Below are 25461 nucleotides of genomic sequence, written 5' to 3'. Positions count from 1 at the left end.
CGTTATTGTCATAGTTAGTTGAAGTCATTGGCGGCTCGTGACTTTTTAAACGTATGTGCTACAACAACAACAACAATAATAATAATAATAATAATAATAATAATAATAATAATAATAATAAATATAATAATAATAATAATAATAATAATAATAATAATAGCAATCATTCTAATAACCAAAATTAAAGTCCATTCTCCTTCCTGTTGGCGAACTTTTCTATCACCTTAGTATTGAAAAATGTTATGTTTTATTTAACGACGCTCGCAACTGCCGAGGCTATATCAGTGTCACCAGTGTGCCAGAATTTTGTCCCGCAGGAGTTCTTTTACATGCCAGTAAATCTACTGACATGTGCCTGTTGCATTTAAGCACACTTAAATGCCATCGACCTGGATATACTGTATATGTCTAATTTTATGAACTAAAAGAATTGAAAATGATGGGAAAAAACCACATTTCTAATAGAAAAAAATAAATATTTTATATTTAAATACATTTTTAATAAATATGGAGTTTTAGGTACTAAATGCGTAAGTTGGCTATTCTGTTCTGGCTACTTTTTGGTGAGCACAGAAGGGACAGCAGGTTGAACATTGAGGAGGTTTTCGGTGCTTGCGGGGAAGTGAAAAGCAAGGTTCGTGGACAGTCGGTCGCTGTCGCTCTCACAGGTCCCTTCATAACAGCCATTAAAGAGAAAGTGAATGCGTTGTAAATCTGTGATGTCACCATGGGGAGACCGAGTCTCGGGGGAGACTGTCAACCCCTCGGCTTGCGCTATCTTTGTTAGTAGTTGCTGGAATTAGAAAACGCGGGCTGTGTTTGTGATTTTGTATAGACCTTAATAGTGTGCTGTTTATAATAGGCCTATATTGTTACTATTATAGAGTGCAGAATGCCAAATTGTGCGGTGAGCGAGTGTCAGAATTACAGCAGGAAAACTAAGGGCTCGAGTGTTATTTATCATACGTTTCCCTCTGTTCCCTAACTCCGAAAGATTTGTAGTAAGTGTTATCGAAAAGATTAATTTAATCTTGAAACTGCGCGTATTTGTTCCGAACATTTCACATCTGATTCCTATGAGCGTGATTTGAAAGCCGAGCTTTTGAACATACCAGCAAAGAAAAAATTGATATTAAACGCCCAACCATCGCTGAATTTACCAGTGTGCTATGTGAAAAACAGTGAGATAAAGAGTGCTAGAAGTAAACGTGCAGAAAAAAGTTTTGTCTGAGGTACCGGTAAGTGAACCATTAGATGCAAAAACAACAGTGCGGCAGGACGATCCATTGGGTGTGTTATCTTTCGTCTGTTCGTTAGAAAATGAGGGGCTGGAACTCAAGAAAGAAAATGAAGAACTACGTATAGAAAATGAAAAACTTAAATTAGACATTCACCCATATGTGTCCTGTGTAACGATCCAGCAGAAATGAATGAAGACCACTTGAAGACCTGTGAAGCATTAAGATCAGAAGAAACTACAGTTCAAAAGTATTGGAAAGCACGACTGCTAATGGCTTCATTGCCAAATGCAAGGCACTAGACAACAACAACAACAACATTGAAAAGATAGTCTAAATTAAAAGCATTACAAACAAAATATAAAAAGCAAGCATATTTTAGGGTAAATCAAAATTCACAACGACAAAGAAAGTGTTTAAATCGTTTAGAAATGGAAAAGTAAACATTTATTAGCTAAAGTGTTCACTGCAGGGCAAATAAAAATGCTTATTAGAGGGAAAAGAAAGCAAAGATGGGAAGAACAACACATAATTCCGGCATTAGCTCAGCGAGCAATTAATGATAAATTGTACAATCATTTGAGATCACAGGTGGGAATTCCTCTAGAGGATACCAAGCGTTGCTACCCTGCAGCGTCGGACAAAAAAAAATGCCCTTTTCTCCTGGTATTCTTACACCGGTACTGAACATTTTAAAAGAGCAGGGGCTGTCTTTGAGCGAAATGAATAAGTTATCAGTGTTACTATTTGATGAGATGAATGTCAATGGTATAATTTGTTACGATCACGGGAACGATTCGATATTGGGCCCTCACAGAAATGCTCAAATCGTAATGATCCGAGGATTGACAGGTGAGTGGAAGCAGCCTATCTATTATGATTTCGACAAAACAATGAACCGAGAGCTACTGTTCGAAATTATAACAGAAATTGAAGTGGCAGGTTTCAGAGTAGTTGCAATTGTTTCTGATCTGAGTGGCGGCAATAGAAGACTGTGAAATGAGTTGCAAATAAATGCAATTCAAACCTGCGTTTCAAATCCTGCTTCCGACGAAAATATTTGGATTTTTGCAGATTTGCCCCACCTGATTAAGTTATTAAAAACCATTTTATTGACAGTGGGTTTCAGTTGAATGACACAATTATAGAAAAAAGTGTAATCCGATTCTTCGGAGTTGCAACTATTCCCGAAATTACATTGGGGTCACATTACTGTGCAAGAGAATGATACGCAAAGAGTTGCACCAGCCATGGAACTTTTTTCGCATCACACTGCTGCTCTGATTAAATATTTGGTACCCGAAAGTGAAGAAGTTAATGAATTTTTTCAACTCGTAAATGACTTCACAGATGTAATGAACTCGGAAATTCCGAAAGATCCTACACACAATAAAAACTGGACTGTCTTGATATTCAACTTCAACACAGTCCTCAGCTTTCAGCATGTAATGTAATGGTACCTGCTGATACAAAAAAAAATAGAAAATGGATATTAATTAAGCTGAAATTAATCAGAAAGATGTAGTGACTTAGTTCTTAAGTACTTACCATTGAAAGCCAACCAGTCAAATAACATAGGTAGGCCTACTTATATTCAGTCTTCTTGAAGATAATTTCTGCAAGTAATATTTAAGAGAATTTGTTGTGTAGCCAACAGTATGTCTGTAGTTGCAATTCTATTACAGCAAGATCGGTGTCTGAACGAGCTGCAGATGCCTGCTATGAACAAGATTGCAATGCTCCCCAGAGTGATGTCCCAGCTGAGGAAGCACAACTTGAAGCACACGTTCATTGAACACGGCGTGTTGTCTGTCTGGTTAGCACCCACGCCTGACCTCAGCATGCACAGCCTCAAGATGAGAGATAACCTCCTCAAGCTGCTCTGGGAGGTAAGTCAGTCCTGTACCCTTCATAGTGTATACACTCAAAAAAGAAAAATTACCGACTGTGTTTTCTGATGGTACAGTTACCCGCATTAATTCAACCCGAATATAAGTTACATTAACACAATTAAAAGTAATCCTGATGTTAGGTTAGGTTAGGTTAGACAGTAATCAAGATTTAGAATGGTCAGAAGCTACATTTAGACCTGTAAATGCGTATTGATCTAAAAATTGATATTAGAGAGAATATTAGTATAGGGGTGAAGCCACAGTATTTCTGTTCAGAAGAGACCAGACATAAAATGAGTGAAAGACAAATGTGTGTGTGTATCTAACGCTCTGGATTTAACAATGAAGTCATCATCCTTCTTGCTTCCCAATGTTTTGATGGAAGGTCCACAAATGTCCTAAGAGTTTCACAATTAGCCAGGTGCTCCGTCTCCATGTCCTCTTCTCTGATGCACAGTAAGCATTTAGGTGAATTCAGCACTCCAATATGATGGAAGTGTTTGCTTTAGGATGCTACATTTTCAGGAGCTGATTTTAACCATTTTATTGAAGGACAACATGTTTTTAAGAGTTGGCGGTTGTATTGTCCTTTCTCAACCCCCTATATGAAAGGAGGACCACACCTGTCTTTGGTCAGCAGGTCCTTCGGACCTAGCCGGGAGGGCTTACTTGAGTCCACCGACCGTTCCCACCTCTGCCTCCCGTGGGATGCATCTCTATACCATGGCAGGCTAGCATAGGTAATTACCTGTTGGTCCGCGGGAGATATTTAATTTCTCTCCTACCACTTATTTCTGAGAGGCATTCCCCGATCCGCCACCTGGGGACGCACCCTCTAGGGGTTACAGGTTCTCCCAAGGGAATTGTGTAATACATTATTTTAAAGCTTGAAATCTCTATTACTTAGATCCAGGGATAATTTTGCAAAAATGTACAGAATTTTGAAAAGGAGCTTGAAAATGTTTCAAGTGGTGTAATTTTGTGTTACGTATGGGACAAAGTTTAAAAAGGCTTATAATTTAAATAATTTATTTGAAATATTTCTACCTATGTTTTCAAAGATATGTACTTAAAAGTCTTTCATATCATGTATTTAAAAGATTTATCCAGTTTAAAAGTTAGTGGTATTCTGGTAAAAATGAAGACGATGTCCCATACGTAACAAATTAATCGACATTTTTAAACTTTGTGCCTTGTTATCAATGCAGAAAATTTTTATTTTTTATTTTTTAAAGTATGGTGTTATATTGTAACTGAAAATACATTAACATAAAAAATGTGGGATATGAATTAGGCATTAAATTTTATTTTAATATCTGTTACTAATGGGACTGTTTCCTTGGATATTAAGGAAATTCCATTTTAGGGAGATATATGTTCTGTAACATTTGAGAATTTTTCAGGTAGTCAGGTTGCCAGCAATATGGAGGAAAAGCCAACCTCTATTATGGCTTTGGTATACATGATAACAACATATAATTAGTAGCCCATTACATAAAAAAACTTGATTTAACTAAAAAGATAAGTTTCATTACTTATACGATTTTAGTAGGGCTGCTTGAACTAATGTGATTTTGATCATTATAATAATTTAACTTGTGAAGGAAGTTTTTGTTTCACTTAGGCCTATTTGATTAGTTATTTTTTTATTCATAAATATTGGTTACATAATTTTGAGGTTAAGAAGCAAAAATATTTACAATCAGTAAAAAAGTCTCCATACAACCTACCAATTTATTCTCTTTTACATAATAACATATACATAAGTAAAACAAAAACATGCTGTTCCATTTGTATAAATTATCCTGATGTATACTAACGGAATTATATATTACAGTTTGAAAAATAAACAAACAAACTTGTAAATTACATTAAATGAAACTGAAAACCAAAAACAATAAAACAACAAGTCTTTGTACACTACAGTTTATATGCATTCACATCACCAACCGCTCTTCATTCAGTGATCAATTGGACCTCCTTTTGTTTTTATTGCATCCCTCATGCTTTTAGGGATTGTTTGTACTAGTTTTCTTGTTTTCTCTGGCTCAATGTTCCTCCATTCTTCTAGAATTTTTCCCTCAATTGTTGCTTGCTTCTTGTCTTATGTTTTTTCAGCCTTCGTTTTATTTCATCTCATAAATGTTCTATGGCGTTCTTGTCGGGGGATGGTGGAGGAGTATGGAGCTGTTTTTTTTGTACTGTACAACAACCAGAGCTTCATATTTGAGGCAGTGTGTTTAGGGTCATTGTCTTGATGAAAGATAAATGTCTCACTGATGTTGAGTTTTTCAGCATTGTCGTGTAGGTTTTCCTTCAGGATATTCAAATATTGTATCCAGACCATAGTCCCGTCCACAAAAACCAAATTTCCCACACCTGCAGCACTCATGCAGCCCCTAACAAAAACACTACCTCCTCCATGTTTTACAGTAGGGCACAAATTCTTGCTCTGTAAATGATCACTTGGCTTTCTCCATACCATTGTACTACCATCCGAATCACTGAATATGATGACTGAATTCCAGAAGTCCTGCAGTTTGTTAACATGCTCCTTAGCAAAAGCCAATCTCTTCTGCTTGTTGATGTTGCTCACCTAGGGCTTCTTTTGGGCAACTCGGCCATGATAACATTCGTCTTTTATGACATTTCGTACAGTATGAGATACCACCTCTACACCATAATCTTCTTTAACCATGGCCGCCAGTCTCTGTGCAATTATCTTTGGATTTTTTCTGATGGATCCCAATACTGCCCGTCTATGGTTGGATTCCAGTTTCTTGGATCGTCCTGATCGACTTCTACTAACCAGTTATTTTGTGTCATTGTACCTTTCAAACACATTATTGTACAGAAGAGGGTTTTTTTACATTTTCTGCTATTTTTTTATTGACTGTCCCTCCTTTCTCAACTTAACAATTAACTCTCTAATTGGTATTAGTATTTCCATTGTAGTCCCAAATTTTGCTGCGTCTTACCTTACTATAGTCACAGACAACTCTATACTGACTCTGTAGTTTTTTGAACAACAACAAACACAGGTTCTCTTACACCAGTGTTGTCCGTACAGAGACTTTATATACTCTCCTTTAGTTCTGAGTTGTGTCGTGCTTACAAGAAAATGTACGTAACTGCTCTGTTTCCTGTAGGTATTAACCGTAAACAGAGTATATTTTACGTAATAATAAAATTTATTTTTTTACTATATATTAAATCAGATTTTTTCACAAATGTTAATATGTGAGCCTGGTGTATGGAGACATTTTTTACTGACTGTAGGTACAAAATTTATTGTAAATGTTATATAGACATATAATATGATGTAATAGTCTTCATGGTGTGCCATTATTATCCACTTGTAAGGTATGGCTTCTATGACAGTTGCAGGAAGAGTGAGAAAATATAGGCAAAAAAAAAATACAGAAAATCCAGAGCTAGGGAAAGTGAAAAAAAGAAAGAAGGAGAGAGATTGAGACTATATAGAAATACTTAAGAGCTGTAAAATGAATAAGAGAGAGATTGATCGAGAAAGAATTTGGAAAAGAGAGAAGAAGAGAGTTCAAAGAGAGAGAAAAAAGTTACAAGCTGCTCAACCTCAGATATCAGACGCATCAACATAAAAGATTTCACTACAATTAATAGGCAAGATATTCACGTGGGTTGAACGCAATCTTCCAACATGTCGGCCTCGGTAGCGTAGTTGGTATAGCGCTAGTCTTCTATGCCCGAGGTTGCGGGTTCAATTCCAGCCCAGGTCGATGGCATTTAAGTGTGTTTAAATGCGACAGGCTCATGTCAGTAGATTTACTGGCATATAAAAGAATTCCTGCGGGACAAAATTCCAGCTCACGGACGACACTGATATAACCTCTGCAGTTGTGAGCATCGTTAAATAAACCATAATTTAATTTTTCTTTCAACATCTCCAACAAAACAAGTTCATGTTCTTTCCAACACCATTCAAAATCTGTCACCTTCAAAGGTAAAAAATACTTTCTGAAAACCTTAAACTCTTTTTGATAAGTGATCTAAAGGAAAGAAAGAAACTGAGTGATGCACTAAGTGAAGAATAAATGTGTGAAGTGATACAGTTCTACAGAAGGAATGACATAAGCAGAATAAGGCCAGGAAAGAGGGAATATGTTTCTGTGAAAAATCTTGAATCTCGAAAGTGGAAACAAATATAAAAGCATATTTTAATAACATAAAATTTACTTCGTCATACGTTAAAAGTGTTAAAATTGTTAAAAAAGGTATTTACCTTTGACAGACGGCACGTTTTGACGCTATGTGTCGTCGTCTTCAGTGTCTCTTGAACCACTGGTGATCTTGACTCTGCGATGTGCAGTTGTCGATGGTAGGGGTGGGGGTGTGTTGCTCCTATGGTGGGGGTTGGCTGTTTGTATGTTATGATGTATTATGACGTCAAATAATGTGTGCGTATCGAACTGTAGTTGTGTGTTAAGTATATATTGTGGGTGTGCTATTGTATTCTTATATATTTCGTACTGTTCTAGGATGTTTAACTGTGAACTTTTTGGTGTGATGTGTAAAATTTCCATATCTGTTTCTATATTATTGTAGTCATGATTATTGTTGATAATGTGATCTGCATAATTTGATGTGATGTAAGGTTTGGTTATAGCTTTAATATGTTCATTATATCTTGTATGAAAGTATCTTCCTGTCTGTCCTATGTAAAAATGTGGGCAACTATTGCATTTTAATTTGTAAATTCCAGTTGAATCATATTTATTTGAATGTTTAGTGTGGTTATTTAAGTATTTCTGTGTTGTATTATTTGTTTTGTATGCAATTTTGTACTTTAGTTTTCTGAATGAAGTTGGTATTGGTATTGTGGTATGTTAATGTTATGTATTTATTCTCGCGTGCTGTTTGTGTTGGTTTGTTCTGTTTTTGTTTTGCCTTTTTGCCTTTGCCTTTTAATAGTGAAAATTTAAGAGGGATATGGTTTGTTAAAAAAAGATCATAATTTTTAAATAGGATTATCCATGTTTAAAACACTGAGACCATCAGAAGCATTTCCAACATCATGCAGAGTTCACAATGTATGCAAGTGCTCATATGAAAACATAGAAATGCTTGTGGAAGGGCTGAATAAAATAAATGCCAATATTTGCACTTCCAGCTGATGAAATTAAGATGATTGAATCCAAAATTCAAAATTTGGGTATGTAAGGCACACTCTGAAACATTCTTTTAGTTATTATTGTTAAGTTGAATAGGATAACTTAATACTAGTGTGTCCTATACGTAACCAAACACTTGTCACACTTAGAAAGCATGTTGAAATGTTCAGATAGTCAGTATAATATAATATAATATAATATTGTTTTATTAATTCAGTCTAATTGACATATCACAAATATAAAAAGTCAATGACACTTACCCATGTAAGTGATCATTGTATACTATACAAATATAAAAATTAAGCAAACGCTTTCGCCCTTCGGGCATCATCAGGCTTTTTTACATACAATATCTTGTACATTTTGTCTCTTATTGCGGAACAAATGATTAATCACAACCTTTTTTATAATGAAAATAATAACTATTTAAAATTGACTTATGGTAATTAACAATCTAAAATTAATGTACAGATATGAAAATTTAATACATAATAATGATATAAAATTGTGGCTGCACTGCTGTGTTGTGTTTAAATTATAATATCATAAAACTGTGAACATGATAAAAAGATTTCATTCCTCTTTAAACTTCATAATATCATTAATTGGATGTTTTACTGCTAGTCTTGTCTCAATTGTTCATTACTTGTTATGGTGAAATCAATCTGAAATATATTAGTTATTATGTAGAGAATCCTATATGATGCAATGTTAAAATTTATTAAATTGTTGTCGAAAATACTCACATTTAAGATCGTGTGTACTGCATAGGTTATCTGTGTTGACATTTGCATTGAGACGATTTTTTGAGACTGGGTTTTATCTGCAATGAAATTTAACATAAGAATATATGAAATTTGGTGTAAATGAATATAATAATTGTATGAACGTACTTACGATGAAATGCGGTTGACTAGTTATGATGATCTTGCCGACTGATGTGACGCGAGCGACCTGTAGTGCTTGCATTGAGCATTTAACGCGGAAGTATATTGGGTTGTGATTGGGATTACGTCTAGAGGTTATATAAGGGGTTTCGGATGTGAACTAAATTTTCGTTGAGAACACAACTATCTTTTTGAATTTGTTTGGCAATGTAATACTCTTCGGCGGAATTTATTAGTTTTCTGTCTGTTCCAGATTTTAAAATTTTCAAAGTTTTATGGAGAGGGCCTAATTCATATCCTGTTTCAATTAGGTGGGTGGCATATGTAGATTTTTTTCTATTATGTTTGAAGTCGGTGATATGTTTACTGTATCTAATTTTGAAATTCCTTTTGGTCTGTCCTATGTATTTTTGTTCACAAGTATAATATTCCAATCTGTAGATGCCGTTATTATTTAATTTATTGAATTTATGAAGTCTATTATTTAAATTGTTGTTGAGTTTGTTATCAGGCTTATGTGCTATATAAATATTTTCTTTCTTGAAAAAGTTAGTTAATTTATTTGATATGTATTTGTTGTATGATAGTCCAAAACGTTTACTATTAGTATTACTTTTTTGTTTTGTTAAAGTGGATGTGTTATTTAGTTTTTTAATTCTTTCATTCTTATTTATCAATTTCTTGATTAAATTTTTACTATAACCATTTTCATTGGCTATTTGAATCATTTTGTTGTATTCTTTGTTATAGTTACTTATATTTAAAGGGATTTGTGTTAATCTATTGACCAAAAAGTTGAAATTACTTAATCTATGTGCGGTTGGGTGCTCAGAATCTATCGGAATACTATGATTAGTGGTTCCAGGTTTTCTGTAAATGTTGAAATCAAATTTATTTTTGTGTTTCTTTATGATGATGTCCAAAAAATTAATCATGTTATTAGCTTCAATTTCCTGTGTAAACTTCAAATTATTATGTAGATCATTAAAAGAGGTTAATATTTGTTCGTCTATTTGTCACACTTCTCACAAATTATGTTTTTGTGATTGGAACATATAAAGGAAAATCTTTGATCTGATAGGGCATGTTAAGTATATATTGTAAAGTAATGCTGAGCACCAAAAAGCATTTTTAACTATAAGTAATTTCAGAAAAAATGAAGTGGAAATAAACCAGTGATTTTCTACTGTCCCGTACGTAACTGGTATTAATTTTTTTTTGCACTGAAATGAGATTTTTGGATTCCTGATTTTGGTATAATGTAAGGAAAAGCATTCTGTTGAATTATATGTGAGTCTTTATTTTTAAAAACTGTAAATTATATTTCAGTTCAAGAAAATATATTGCAAAATGTCCCATACGTAACACACAAATACTGTGGCTTTACCCATATGCTAATCACCTTCAATGTTATACACGTGCACCTTGTAAATCATTCATAACAAATGAAAAGCACGTCAGCCTACTAAGAAAATGTTCCGTGTTCAAGCCCTGCCTGCGAGTATTTTTTATTAGGGTCTATTGTTACATCTTTGCAATTTGAACGTATGTTGCTCAGAATTATTTTATGTTTCCTGAATACATTTTGGGAAAATTATGTAGCCCGGGAAAGGGCTGTTTTTGGCTATCATTCAATATACACATCCTTTATCTCTGTTGTCACAGATTTCTTCTATTCGAGTGGGAAGGGATACGCTAATTAGGGTTCCCTAGAATGTTATCGTACGTAATTTTGACGTATAATTGATCCTCACTGGTTTTCCCGCCAAGTGAGTGGAGCTATGCCTCCATCTGTCAGTTGCTGACTATCAGTCATGACAGAAGGCTGTAACTTAGACGTTTAGCCAAGTTATTATAAGATATATGTATTTCATGGAAGTTTATTTTCATGAAAATAAAAATTAGAAACGAAAAAGAGACCTAAACACTACAAAGAAAAGAATAAAAAAATTATATTCCGAAACGAATATAGAATCCAAAAGCACTCTTTTCGCCTGTTACGTCATTTTTTCGTAACAATAGCAATACATTACTACTCAATGACGATAGCAGTCTAAGGTTAATACTTGCAGAAGCATATTATAATATTGAAACGGATATATAGACCAGAATAATAATTTATAATTGCCAATCTATATATATATAATTTGTATTGGTGATGGAAATTACGGGAAAACGGCTGAACGGATTTTAATAAATGACCCCTCATTTTGAAGCTTGGAACCCAAAGTTTTTCAGAAAAATAGTAGTTTTCAGTGAAATGTCAGTTTTCCTACATCATTTTCCTATTTTTCAAAATCCATCTTTCGTCAGTTTTGAGAACTAATTAATTGCATTTCAGAATAAAACAAAACACACACTACAATAAACAATAGACTATTACACGAAGGCTATGACCTACAGGATTGCTGACATAGGTTAGAGTTCAGATGGCTCAGATTCTTTCACATCATAATGCCAATATGTCGATCTTCATTTGTGTAATTTTTTGATAACGTATAAAAAATAATTTACAGGTCTGATTCTCTGGTCTAAACTTAAGAATGTTTGATGACATTATTACCATTAAAAATGAAATATTATTATAGGTAATGCAACACATAAAGGTATACTGATGATATGAAAGTGAAACGTTTTGGGGCTTTAAGTAAGTAGACGCAGAGAAAGAATATTTTATATTAGACTTCCATTTCTATCATTTACTGTGTAATGGCTGTATATATGTTACTGAAAACTATAAAACTTACGTAGGGTAACAATATTGTTATTAAAAATGAAATACTTTTATAGTTATTAATCAAGTAGGCAGTGTGATATAGATATTTATATGTCTGATTCTCTAATTTTCCTTGGTAGTAATTGATTCATGCTGCGTCTTTAAACTACATCAAAATTAATTTCATATTTCTTTGGTTTAATTGATTAGATTTGTGATCACTGCCAAGCATATTTTGTTGTAGGGAAAATAGCATGCCATTACACTTCTTGCTACCATGATGAGTAAGTTTACTTCCCGCAACCAGCAACGAATGAAACACTGAAACTGCTAACGATTTACGATGGACAATTTTATTTAGGGTGCATATAAGATTCTACAACACTTGACATATCATTCGCCTCCTTTTTCGCATCTCAGCAATAGATTCATCACAACAGCCTGTATTACAGAAAATATACGAGATAACATTCATTGTTACACAGATTAATCCAGCAGTATTTGGTAGATCAGTATTGTCTGGAGGAAGCGCAAAAATTACAATTCCTAAGAAAAGACCAAAAGGTATTACTTACTGATAAAATAAGAAGCCTACAAGATTTTGTAGTCTCTCGATCACCTCAGCAAGATCTCTTAGTGGGAAAAAGTGATTCTGCCCTCTACATTTCAGGGTAGTTCACGAAACGTGCAGCAGCTATACCAAGATGCTAAGTCTTTTGTTCAAAGCATGACAAACCTTACATTTTCTTAACTCTCACCTACAATCTGCTATGACCTGAAATAGCTACTGCTTTATTCCCACATGAAAAACTCGCTGATCGTCCTGACATTGTTACTTGTGATTTCGCATTGAAACTCAAGAACTGAAGACGGATAGTTCAAGGAACAATATTTGGCATAAAAAAACATTCAGAGGGAGTATGTTTCACTATTATGGAAGCAAATAACTTTCAAAATGTCTGGTATTCTTCATTGAAAATAAATCTGAACAATTTTTTTTTGTACTTCTTATGGACTTAGTTTGCAGTATTTGCTCCACAAGCCACTAGTTATAATATAATTTCGAGTAACGTTATCAAATGGCTGTGTATTCCACTCTTTAAAGAATGAAGGACGGTAGTATGAACAAAATATTTAAAACATTCTAGTTAAATAAAATAGTCATAAATTCAGTAATAATTTACAGAATTTAGTTAACTCAGTTTTTATTTTTTTTTTAATTTCTCACAACTGGAATTATTGTATAACATCCATATTATAAAAATGTTAACAATGTAATATTAAGTAAAAGAAACAAGAATGAAATGTGTGTAAAAGGGTAACATAAATTTAATTACTGAATTTTTAAAATAAATTTTATAATCATATGAATCAATCAATTTTCTTAATGTATCCAGCTTTTTGCTGACTACATAAAGTCCACTATAGTCCAGTGTAGTATATTCAGTTGTTGTTTTTCACGAGAAATGAGGGATATTTTAATCGGTGTTCATTATAGACGCCTGTTGCTAGTAGCCAGAGTTGGGGTGTAGTCAATATATACTGCAGGGCTGTGTCTTCTGCAACTGGTACTGATGATTTTAATTTACTACTTTTGTGGTTTATGGATGGACAGTATAGAAAAATGTGTTCCAGATCTTCATCACCACAGACAAGTAGGATTATCAGAAATGTGAAATCGGTGTAGGTACAATTGTGTGACAATGTGACCTGTTCTGGCTCTTGTTAAAAATGTTTGAACATGTTCAGGTAAGTTTTTGTACATTTCCAGGTCATTTGGTTTCGTTTCTTTCGTACAAACTGTAAAAATTTTTCCTTTGTCAGAAGAGAGCCAATTGTTGAGCCATAGGTTTATACAATGAGACTTTACTGAAGCAAAAGCACTGGATAGAGATATCACTTGAAGAGGTCTTGGTTGCAAATATGTTGCCTGTTTTGCAATATTATCGACTTTCTCGTTTCCAGGTATACCACAATGACTAGGTATCCAATAATCATATGAACGAAAGAGAAAATACAGCTCATGACCATTTTTGATTCTCAATGGGTTTTAACATTAGAAACACGTTTCATAGCGAATACAACACGAGGTGCAGACAGAATCATGCAATAAAGCAAGCTCTGTCAAAGCTGTTAAACTAAAATTGGTATTGTCAGTTCGAAATAGTTTATCGTTTTTCATTATCATATTATCATGTAATGCACATTATATTGTTCTATAGCAATATACTTGAACAAAATGTTACGACAGTGATAGTGGAATAAAACTATTACGTGAAAATACAAACTTAAAAGAAATCAAGCAATAAGTGGGGATGAAATATTGTAAATTTGTTTCTTAAAACAGAGCAGTTTGTGTTGCAGTAGGCAGTCAAGCATTTTACTAATGAGCTATCACACATTTTCAGAATAAGACTTTGCCAACGTGTTTTCCACATGTATACCTGGTGAAGAGCGCGGTCATCTGAAGATTTATTTGTTATTAAATTCGTGTTATATGGAAGTTTCATGAGTTAAATAATAATCTAAATTAGACACAGATAGCAGGGCATGTAGCACGTATGGGCGAATCCAGAAATGCATATAAAGTGTTAGTTGGGAGGCCGGAGGGAAAAAGACCTTTAGGGAGGCCGAGATGTAGATGGGAAGATAATATTAAAATGGATTTGATGGAGGTGGGATATGATGATAGAGAATGGATTCATTTTGCTCAGGATAGGGACCAATGGCGGGCTTATGTAAGGGCGGCAATGAACCTCCGCGTTCCTTAAAAGTCAGTAAGTAAGTAAGTAAGACACAGATAGCGGCAGAATAGGGTTAGGTTTCGTTCTAAAGTCGTGGGAGGGAAAACAGTAAGTGGAATTGTAGAGATAGTATGATGAAAAATTTCTGTATAGCTGTACAGCATGGCTGCTATGAAGACATTTCTCAGCTGGTCAGTTTTTCTTGTTGTGAGTCTACGTATGGATGCAATTTCCAACAGGTATTTTTACAAATTAAGAAGCAAGTGGATTTAACGCTTTGCAGGGGAACACCACAATTTATTATAAACTACTTAATAATATCATGCTCTTGTCTTTAGTTCACAGGTATCAGTCAAGATACTCTTAAGCAATCTGGTATTGGAAAGGCAGTGATGTACCTGTATAAGCACCCCGATAAAACCAAGGAGAACAAGGAGCATGCTCGCAAACTTATGAATGAGTGGGCTGACTTCAAAGGTAGGTGCATTTGTTTAGAATTGATAGGATTAAATAATTTAAAACGTGCAGATGATAATTTTATTAACTACTGGTACTTCAGGACGCAGAAATTTTTGATAAAATACTTACTTACTTACTGGCTTTTAAGGAACCCGGAGGTTCATTGCTGCCCTCACATAAGCCCGCCATTGGTCCCTATACTGAGCAAGATTAATCCATTCTCTATCATCATATCCCACCTCCCTCAAATCCATTTTAATATTATCTTCCCATCTATGTCTTAGCCTCTCTAAAGGTCTTTTTCCCTCCGGCCCCCCAACTAACAGTCTATATGCATTTCTGGATTCGCCCATACGTGCTACATGCCCTGCCCATCTCAAACGTCTGGATTTAATGTTTCTAATTATGTCAGGTGAAGAATACAATGCGTGCAGTTCTGTGTTGTGTAACTTTCTCCATTCTCCTGTAACTTCATCCCTCTTAGCCCCAAATATTTTCCTAAGCACCTTACTCTCAAACACTCTTAACCTATGTTCCTCTCCAAAGTGAGAGTCCAAGTTTCACAACTTATATAAATTCCAACTTTCAGATTTTTTGACAGCAGACTGGATGATAAAAGCTTCTCAACAGAATAATAACAGGCATTTCCCATGTTTATTCTGTGTTTAATTTCCTCTGGTGTATCATTTATATTTGTTACTGTTGCTCCAAGATATTTGAACTTCTCCACCTCTTCAAAAGATAAATTTCCAATTTTTATATTTCCATTTCGTACAATATTCTCGTCACGAGACATAATCATATACTTTATCTTTTTCGGGATTTACTTCCAAACCTATCTCTTTACTTGTTGCCAGTAAAATTCCCGTGTTTTCCCTAATCGTTTGTGGATTTTCTTCTAACATATTCACGTCATCCGCATAGACAAGCAGATGATGTAACCCGTTCAATTCCAAACCCTTTCTGTTATCCTGGACTTTCCTAATGGCATACTGTAGAGCAAAGTTAAAAAGTAAAGGTGATAGTGCATCTCCTTGCTTTAGCCCACAGTGAATTGGAAACGCATCTGACAGAAACTGACCTATACGAACTCTGCTTTACTTATCACTGAGACACATTTTAATTAATCGAACTAGTTTCTTGGGAATACCAAATTCAATAAGAATATCATATAAAACTTCTCTTTTTTGATAAAATATAATACAAAAATTAATACTTAATAAAGTATGAACATAGGACAGAAAAAATTTCTTGCGATTTCCATTCATAACTATGTAAAGCCACTTGATACAGCAAGTTTCATTAAAATTCCAGAAAGTCAAAGTCAGTGTGTTGATTTGACATGAAATGACTCAGTTTTCATATGGCAGGAATAAATATTTGTAAAGATTGAAATTCTTGAAGAAACTTTGTTACTGAGTCGAGTATAATTTTGTGTAGACATAAATAAAGAGGAGTGGAGGCAGCGTGAACTGGAATAGATGCCTAAGAGGTAACGCACTAAAGATGAAGAAGATCGTCAGGATAAGCAAGACTTCGACAAAGCACTGACATCTGGCGAAACAGGGGGAAAGTAAGTTTTTGATTTGTTTGTTTATTTAAAGTCGCTGTAACCTTTTGTCTTATCTCTACTAGAACTATAAATTAAAACAAATACTACTTAAATTAAGTTCAATTAATACAGTAAATATTACACAAACAGTAGCTTGAATACATAAATTAATTGGTTACATATAATACATATATATACATATAAATGAAGGCAAAGATAAGAGCTTGATAAACATGTTAAATTATAATCATATTAGAACAGTTTTTTTTCTCATAAGTAATTACAATATATGAGACGTTCCATAAGGGAATGTACCTGAAGAGATAATCAATGTTCAAAGTATTTTACCTATAAAAGAGATAAGGGCGAATCCACCAAGGATACGTCTGTAAATAATGATAATTACTTTGTACACTGAAAAACGAATATAGTACCTGTATTGAAAATTGCAATTAAATGTCCAATTTAATATAACTTAATAGTGATCATAGACGACATTATGAATTCATCAATATTATGAGAATAATTTGAAAACAGTATACCTACTAGAAAAAACGAAGGACGTAGAATGAACTCAATAATAATCATCATCATCATCATCATCCTTGCATGTATTGGGCCTAGTGGCCCGTTACGGTCTCCTGCCAAGGCTTGAATGGTCTGCCCAAGGTTCTCTTGCCCACAGGATGGTAATTTAAAATTTGGCGTGGAATTATAGAACGAGGCATTCTGATGACATGTGATCTCCAGTTTTGTCTGTATTTCTGTAGGTATTCCGTAATCAGTTTAATCTGTAGTTCTTTCATAATGTCAAAATTTTTAATATGATCCATTCTCGTGTATCCCGCTGTATGACGCATAAATCTCATTTCTGCTGCTGTTAATCTTTGTGAATCAATATTACGAATCGTCTAAGCTTCACTACCAAAACAGAGTATAGGTCTGGCCAAAGTTTTATAAATTCTGGTGCGCGTGTTGGTGAGGTTGGTTTGAATATCTGATTAATTATCCCCATTGCTCTGTTGAATTTAATAATTTTCTCATTCAAATCCTTTTCTTCTTCATATGAAATTTGGTATCCGAGATAACTAAAATTTTTGACTTGTTCGATGATCTTATTATTGATGCATATTTTGCTACGGACTGGTTCCTTTCCTAAAAAAGCCATCACTTTAGATTTGTCAGTTGAAATTTCCATATTGAAACTTTCTGCCATTTGATTAAAGTTGTAAACCAAATGTTGTAAATTATCTTCTGAAGATGCCATAAACACAATATCATCAGCAAATAATAAAGTATCTATTTGAGACAAACGACTTATCGGTATACAAATCAAGATTTTCAGGTATAACTCCCTGTAAAGTTGATTTGAATAATTTCGAGGGAAAAATTGTTCCGGAGCCGGGTATCGAACCCGGGACCTTTGGTTTAACGTACCAACGCTCTACCACTGAGCTACTCGGGAACTCTAACCGACACCGATCCAATGTGTTGGATATATCAAAGATGGCAAGAAAAAACTCCTGCATACCCATACCTTTTCTTTATTTTTCATCGGGAAAAATGGTGTTTCGCCTTCTAGATTCATCCTTTTATATTTGGATTTCTTTCGCTTCTATAAGGCCCATCAAAAATTACCACTTCAAATCGTTATTCTCAATATTGCAATATTGTTTATGAATTTCATGTCTGTCTTCAGCACTAAATGAGAGGTTGCATTTATGGAGACATTCTGTACAATCTTTGTCTAGAACTTTTTTACCAGCAATTTCTTTCCACTATTTAAGGACATGCTGGCTTTCCCTGTTATCTGGCGTTGGAGATGGACTGATAACAGCTATGCTCTTATTAGCTTCATCACTCATTCCTTGCGAAATTTTAGATGTCGCTAAAGCCAACTTCACCATAACCTGCCCCTAGTATTCGAACTGAGTATTTCTTAGCTCTAATAAAAGAGTATCAAATTATCAGAGCAATCCTGTGCTGCGTTTCTTACAAATTGTAAACTTATTACAAACTGGATTGATTTAAGAATGCTTATTCAATTAATTAAAAACTTATCAATTCTCTAACAATGAACAGTATGGTGATTGTATTACATTGTTGGTTGTATGTTCTGAGGCAGTGTCACCAATAAAGTCTTAGAAATGTTAAATAATTTAGAGACAAAGAACATTATCTCGACTTAGTGTTCTTCTAGTCTATATTTTGTTACTGTCAAAGAAAACTAAGTGTAGATAGTGTTGTTTGACACCTAGCATCTGTATAAATTAACACAACACTATCTCCAAAAAAAATAAAATAAAACTATTATTTGTAGAGACATATTACTTTCTCACTATATAAAGCCTACTTTGTACAACATGATACTATAAATAACTCAAAAAGTCGATTTTTGGAGTTAGTGTTCTTTGACACTAAGCTGTCGAAACACAGTCAACACAGATCTTGTAGGCTATAGTTCGAACATTTTTCACTAGGAACAATGCTCACAATGGCTACTTTTCTTAGAAGTGTCGAGATCTCCCAAAATGACCCTACTCATAATTTACGCGACATCTCTTGTAGCTTTTATAAAATTAGTTTCAATGACTACACAGGTCGTTTGTCATGTTTCAGACCATTCCGCCCTGGAGACAAAGGTTGGGTGGCTAGGGCACGTGCGCCAGAACTACTAATAAAGACTATTTTGTGCGACCCAAATGGGAAAATGAGACCAACATTAGCACGGTAAGTATGCCATGATTGACAGAAACTCTGTTGTGTTAAATAGGATGGTTCTTGTAAGAAATTCGGGAACAATTTTGTGTTATTTAGGTAAAGGGAGATATAAATGAGTTTAGAGATAAATAAAAATTAAACTTCGAATCCTTATTGCAAATAATTTTCTACATAAATAAAACACATCAACTGCTAGTATTCTTCTGATTTTTACACACTCTCTTGTATAATTTAACTTGTGTATTCGCCAGGGGAAGAAAATTCCATCTGCACAAAAAATGACTTATCCCCTTTTACCTAAACACCACAGAATTATGATTTTTAATTTCTCTTCACAATAATAATTTAAATTGTAATTTACATTGTTTCACTTACACTAATGAAAGAGAAGATCTATCATTTTATAATTTTATATTAAAATATTGCGATATTGCGTAATGTTTTTGTGTTGCCTTATAATTCTGTGATTCCAAGGCAAAAGTTGTCATATCAATTTTTGGCGAAAACGGTGTTTTGTAATATGTTGTTCATCCTAAAGGTATCTTTATTGTGACAAAAGATGATATGCATATTATCTGTGGTATTTTTCTCTCTAATCCATTGTGTTATAATTGATTATTATGAGTTTATACAGTTGTTCAAACCTTAAAAGCGTAGGTCCTGAAAAACTGCAATAAATGACATGTCACATTTTGTCTTGAAGCCACAGTTTTATCGGAAATACTGTGTGTTGTTGTCGAATGAAAATTAAAAGTTGATCTGCATCATTCTTTCTCTAGTTTGAGTTACGCCTTACCTTGGTAGGTACCCGTGGTGGAACACAAACCCACAATCCCTGATATCCGATATATGCAGAACCTATATTTATGTTTTAACAATTTAAGGTGTATACATTATTCAGTTACTACATTACAATGTAGCAAATACTGTACACTGTTTACAATGTTTACAGCTAAGTGTCATTTTCACCAATGCCGGTAAATTAATTTATTGATTAAACTTCACGTTAACACTTTGTTTGTTAAAAACATAAAATTACTTAGTCACACGTTAAAAAGTGTTAAAATTTTAAAAAAAGGTATATATACCTTCGACAGATGGCACTGATGAAGACGTAACATCACATCGAAACGGACTGTCTGTCGAAGGTATATACCTTTTTTTAAAATTTTAACACTTTTTAATGTGTGACTAAGCAATTTTATGTTTTTAATTAATTTATCTCAGTTTGCTAAAACTCAGTTAATAACTTGGTCTTTGGAAACACTCAACTCTGTGGTCGCCACACCTTTTATTATCTTAGTTTTCTAAAACGTAAATTTTGTTTCAATTCACTTTGATCCTTAAAATTCTCATTTTGGAACCAACACCGTCTGTTTGGTACTGCTCAAGAAGACCATCTTGGAAGAAAAACTGACTAGTATCATACGAGTTCTTCATTATAATAAAAGTAAAAACAACTGAAAATGAGTATGTCGACGGTGTAGTTGATTATAAAAACAGTTTTGCTACCGTAAAGAATGATGCGCGTTGATGAAAGACGAAGATGATGAAGAAGAAGAAGAAAATCAAATTATGGTTTATTTAACGACGCTCGCAACTGCAGAGGTTATATCAGAGTCGCCGGTGTGCCAGAATTTTGTCCAGCAGGAGTTCTTTTATATGCCAGTAAATATACTGACATGAGCCTGTCGCATTTAAACATACTTAAATGCCATCGACCTGGGCCGGGATCGAACCCGCAACCTCGAGCATAGAAGGTCAGCGCTCCACCAAGTACGCTACTGAGGCCGACAAAGAAGAAGAAGAAGGAGAAGAAGAAGAAGAAGAAGAAGCCTAATATGACATACAAAGAGAAAGATCTGTCATTGGAACTCGTACAAAGCATATAAATGTGATTGACAACAAATTAAAGTCATGGAGTTACAACCAAATTTAAAAATGATAAGTGGAAAGATATAGCAAACAGCTTTAATAAAATCTCAAGGAATGTAACTGTCAGTTAATACGTCTGTATCATAGTGAAGCTATTTGTACATAAAAAGGTAACAATATTTTTTGCCAGTCACGTTAGCTAAGAATAACATTTTTAGTTTGAAACTGTCGGCTTGCCCGAGTAAACGTCGGCTCTCAGCAAGGTGCAAGTGGTATGGACTTTAAGTGTACTGTGGCAATACTTGCAAAATGCAACACATTGTCTTCCTGATGGATAAGGAGCCAACCAGTTCGTAATGTGAGGACGTATTATGAGAAATCCAAAGAAATTAAATCATTAATTTAAAAATTTTAAATAATGTATGTTTTATATTATTATTTTGAAGCCTATCAGTTTATTTATAAAATAATTTCAAGGATATGTACCATTGGAATAAATATCTTATTTTAATAATTAAAAATCCTTGCACATTAGAAATTAAATAATTCTTGTTTGTACTGCCACGTAAAAATATCAACTCTGTAACATACAGTAAATCGATAACTTACCTTTCAACAATGGATTTGTCTTTCAGAGCATTGAATTTTTTTTTTCATTGATTCCGGTTCACGTTAACACTTTGTTTAAAAACTTAAAATTGTTTAACGACATGTTAGAAGTGTTAAAATTTTTAAAAAAGGTTATGTACCTTAGACAGACGGCTCATTTCGATGCCGGTTCTGTGTCATCTTCAGTGTCCTATGAACTACTTATGTTCCTGCTGATCTTGCATACTGCTATTTGCATTCGTCAGTTGTAGGGGTGGGGGTGTGTTGCTCCTATGGTGGGGGGTGGTTGTTTGTGTGCTACGTATCATGATGTCGAATAATGTGTGGGTATTGAACTGCAATTGTGTATTAAGTATATGTTGTGGGTGTGTTATTGCAAGTTTGTATATTTCGTATTGTTCTAAGATGTTTAACTGTGGACTTTTTGGTGTGATGTGTAGAATTTCTGTTTCTATATTATTGTAGTCATGATTATTGCTGATAATATGTTCTGCGTAATTTGATGTGATGTAGGGTTTGGTTATAGCTTTAATGTGTTCATTATATCTTGTTAGAAAGGTTCTTCCTGTCTGTCCTATGTAAAAATGTGGGCAACTATTGCATTTTAGTTTGTAAACCCCAGTTGAATTATATTTATTTGAATGTTTGATGTGATTATTTAGATATTTCTGTGTTGTGTTATTTGTTTTGTATGCTATCTTGTATTTTAGTTTTTTGAACGAAGTTGCAATTTTGTGAGTATTGGTATTGTGATATGTTAATGTTATGTATTTATTCTCACGCTCTGTTTGTGTTGGTTTGTTCTGTTTTTGTTTTGCCTTTTTTATTAGTGTGTCTATCATGTTAGGATTATATCCATGTCTTGTGCTATATATTTTATTGTGTTAGTTCTTCAGTATAGTTGTCATTGTTCATAGGTATGTTAAATATTAATCTGTATGTCATTGTATGGAAAGCTGCATGTTTATGTTGTATGGGATAGTTCGATGAATTCTGTATGTGTGTTGTAGTTGTGGTTTCCTGTATATTTTGAATTCATGTCTATTATTTGTTTTGGTTATGGTGATGTCTAAGAAATTTATAGCTTGGTTATGTTCTGTTTCTATTGTATACTTTAATTTTGGATGTATTTTGTTGAGTTGTTGATGTAGGTTTTCTATTTGTCTCTCGTTTCCATTATATAGGACTATTATGTCATCTACATATCGATGCAAATACATTATTCTCTCTGCGTGTTTGTTGTTGTCTGTGTTAGTATGTGTGTTTGTTCTATATTATGAATGAAGATTATTTTTGACCATATCTTACTTTTTTTCCCTTGAATGCCGTATTTGAACACATCGTGCAACTAATGCAAATGCAAACACTTAATAATCAAATTCTGAAGAAATCGTCTACCAGTGCAGGGACATACAGGATTGTACTGTGAATATTTTATTCTATTGCATGTCAGTGTTCATGAGTACGAATATTTTTTCTATTCAATTGTGTATGTACAATCACATTTGCTAATTTTTATGTTGCGTTTTTCCAAGTACAAATTAAAAAAAATTAGAGGCTTTCTCTGAATTTTAGGGGGATTTTTAATATGATACAGGGGGATTTGGATTTCTTGTCCCTTGGTTGGCAACACTGAGAGGAGGAAAGATTGACTGTGGTATTTAGTAAGTCTCTGTGTTGACTCTCCTCCTCACAAACAATCTCGCATCCTTCTCTCAGCTTTCGCACAGCACATGAGCGCGCATTGTTTAAAACTCGATTAACCGAGGTTTTCTTACAGCTGTGAACTTAAAAATTATAGAATTTTCCTCGAATTTCATGGCACATATATTATTTGGTATTTACTTTTAAAAGAAGAGAAATGTGAGGAGGACGTTCCTCCTTTCCCTCCCCCAAGAATTTTCTGTTTATTTTAGTAAGTTATTTTGCGACGCTATATCAACATCTTAGGTTATTTAGCGTCTGAATAAGATGAAGGTGATAATGCCGGTGAAATGAGCCTGGGGTCCAGCACCGAAAGTTACCCAGCATTTGCTCATATTGGGTTGAGGGAAAACCCCGAAAAAAACCTCAACCAGGTAACTTGCCCCGACCGGGAATCGAACCCGGGCTAACTGGTTTTGTGGCCAGACGCACTAACTGCTACTCCACAGGTGTGGACTCCCCTGAGAAACCGCCACTGTATACAACTCATTTTCTTTTAGGGGAGTTGTCGTGGATAATCCTGTTTTACTGGCCAATCTTCCACAGTTAAAATATAAACTGAGATAATGTCACAAACCCAAGATATTATGTTGGTGAAACGAAAAATAAGCGTTACTATAGTTTTTCAGTACAAAAACCTGGATAAAGAAATTATTGGTGTTGGTGAAAATGGCTGTAAGAAGATAATCTGACTTGAAATATTGGAGAAAAAAATGGCTTTTTGTAGTACCACAGTCTAATATCATACAGTCACGAAACTTGAGGTGATTTTTTGCATTTCTCGCGATACAGTGCTCCAAGCGGTTAGCAACTGAGAGAACTAGGAACAAAAGACTGTGCAATAGTAGCGATCTTAATGGCTAGCAACTAAATTTCAACTGTCATTGGATGCATATTCCCTGCGTATTGAGCTTCGTGACTGTATGTACTAGACTGTGGTAGTACTTCCCTTTTCAGTCTCTAGCCAATATTGATCCTATTTTTTAATAACATGCTTCGCTTTATACATAGTGAATCAAAAGTCTGGAACCATATAAATATCTTCCATATGCTTGATTTTCGATTACTATTGGTTCACCAGTATTTGTAAGACCAAATGCTCTACCAGTGACACATTCGATTCTACCTCTCAGCTATTTCAAAAGCCGCCATTTTGAATGCAACTTTGAAATTTTAAATGGAAAGGGGGTCATGTAGGTACTCAGAATCATGTGAAATTTTCTGAGAAAAACAATGGTGCTATCCATTTTGAGATATCTCTAATCGTTTTCAAGTTATTTAAATATAACTGTCATCATGACACAAACATTAGTTACTGCTGCTACAGATATTTTGTAACGTGGTACAGTACTAAGAAGGCTTTGGAAAAGGTATTTTTATGCAATTCTGGTAATTAACTTTTCCTGCTTTACTGTTTGCTTAAACTGTGACAGTTTCAATGCATTGTTGTGATTACTTGAAGCTTCCCTGTAACAAATTTGTTGGTTTTCGTGATGGCATTATCGAAAGAAGGAAGCTTGATATAGGCTATGAAGAGAAAATAGAAGCGAGTTGTTTCGTAACTGTACCCTAATAAGATGGTTCCCGTTATTGTAAAGGTTTAATGATAACCTTAGTCGAATATATGAAGCTAATTTTGCTTGTCACTTTTGTTTTGCTTCAGTCCATAAAGAAAAGGTTGAACCCCTTTGAAAGGTGTTTGCTGAACATGAAGCGACTCAAGATGCAGGAAAGATGAACTGTGTCTGTGACTGTATCTATTGAAGGTCGCAAAATGGAAATATGAGCTATTTAAATCCTTGGAGAGTCTGAGAGTGAAGATCTTTGATGTCATGTGAAATTTGTGTGTAATATCGATATTTTGTTTGTTTTAATGTTAAAATTTTGTTTAATAAAATAAAATTACGCATTTTA

At 34.1% G+C, this 25461-nt stretch overlaps 1 protein-coding gene across 5 annotated transcripts; it reads left to right on the top strand.

Annotated features, from left to right (window-relative positions):
* Window positions 1-618: 618 nt before the first annotated feature.
* On the top strand, window positions 619-25461 carry LOC138701414 (protein IWS1 homolog). Of its 5 annotated transcripts, XM_069828277.1 has the most exons (6): window positions 619-782; window positions 2924-3127; window positions 14966-15104; window positions 16527-16659; window positions 19258-19368; window positions 25211-25461. In XM_069828277.1, exons 1-4 carry the CDS (start codon window positions 702-704, stop codon window positions 16565-16567), a joined length of 465 nt encoding a protein of 154 aa, XP_069684378.1. In that variant the 5' UTR covers window positions 619-701; the 3' UTR covers window positions 16568-16659; window positions 19258-19368; window positions 25211-25461. The 5 variants fall into 5 exon arrangements, with proteins under 5 accessions (XP_069684378.1, XP_069684377.1, XP_069684380.1 ...); XM_069828276.1 differs by lacking the exon at window positions 16527-16659 and having other exon boundaries at window positions 620-782; XM_069828279.1 differs by lacking the exon at window positions 16527-16659 and having other exon boundaries at window positions 625-2090.

This window comes from Periplaneta americana, chromosome 6, assembly GCF_040183065.1.
Source record: "Periplaneta americana isolate PAMFEO1 chromosome 6, P.americana_PAMFEO1_priV1, whole genome shotgun sequence".
NCBI classification, from domain to species: Eukaryota; Metazoa; Arthropoda; class Insecta; order Blattodea; family Blattidae; genus Periplaneta; species Periplaneta americana.
This window is presented reverse-complemented; position numbering and strand designations above follow the sequence as displayed.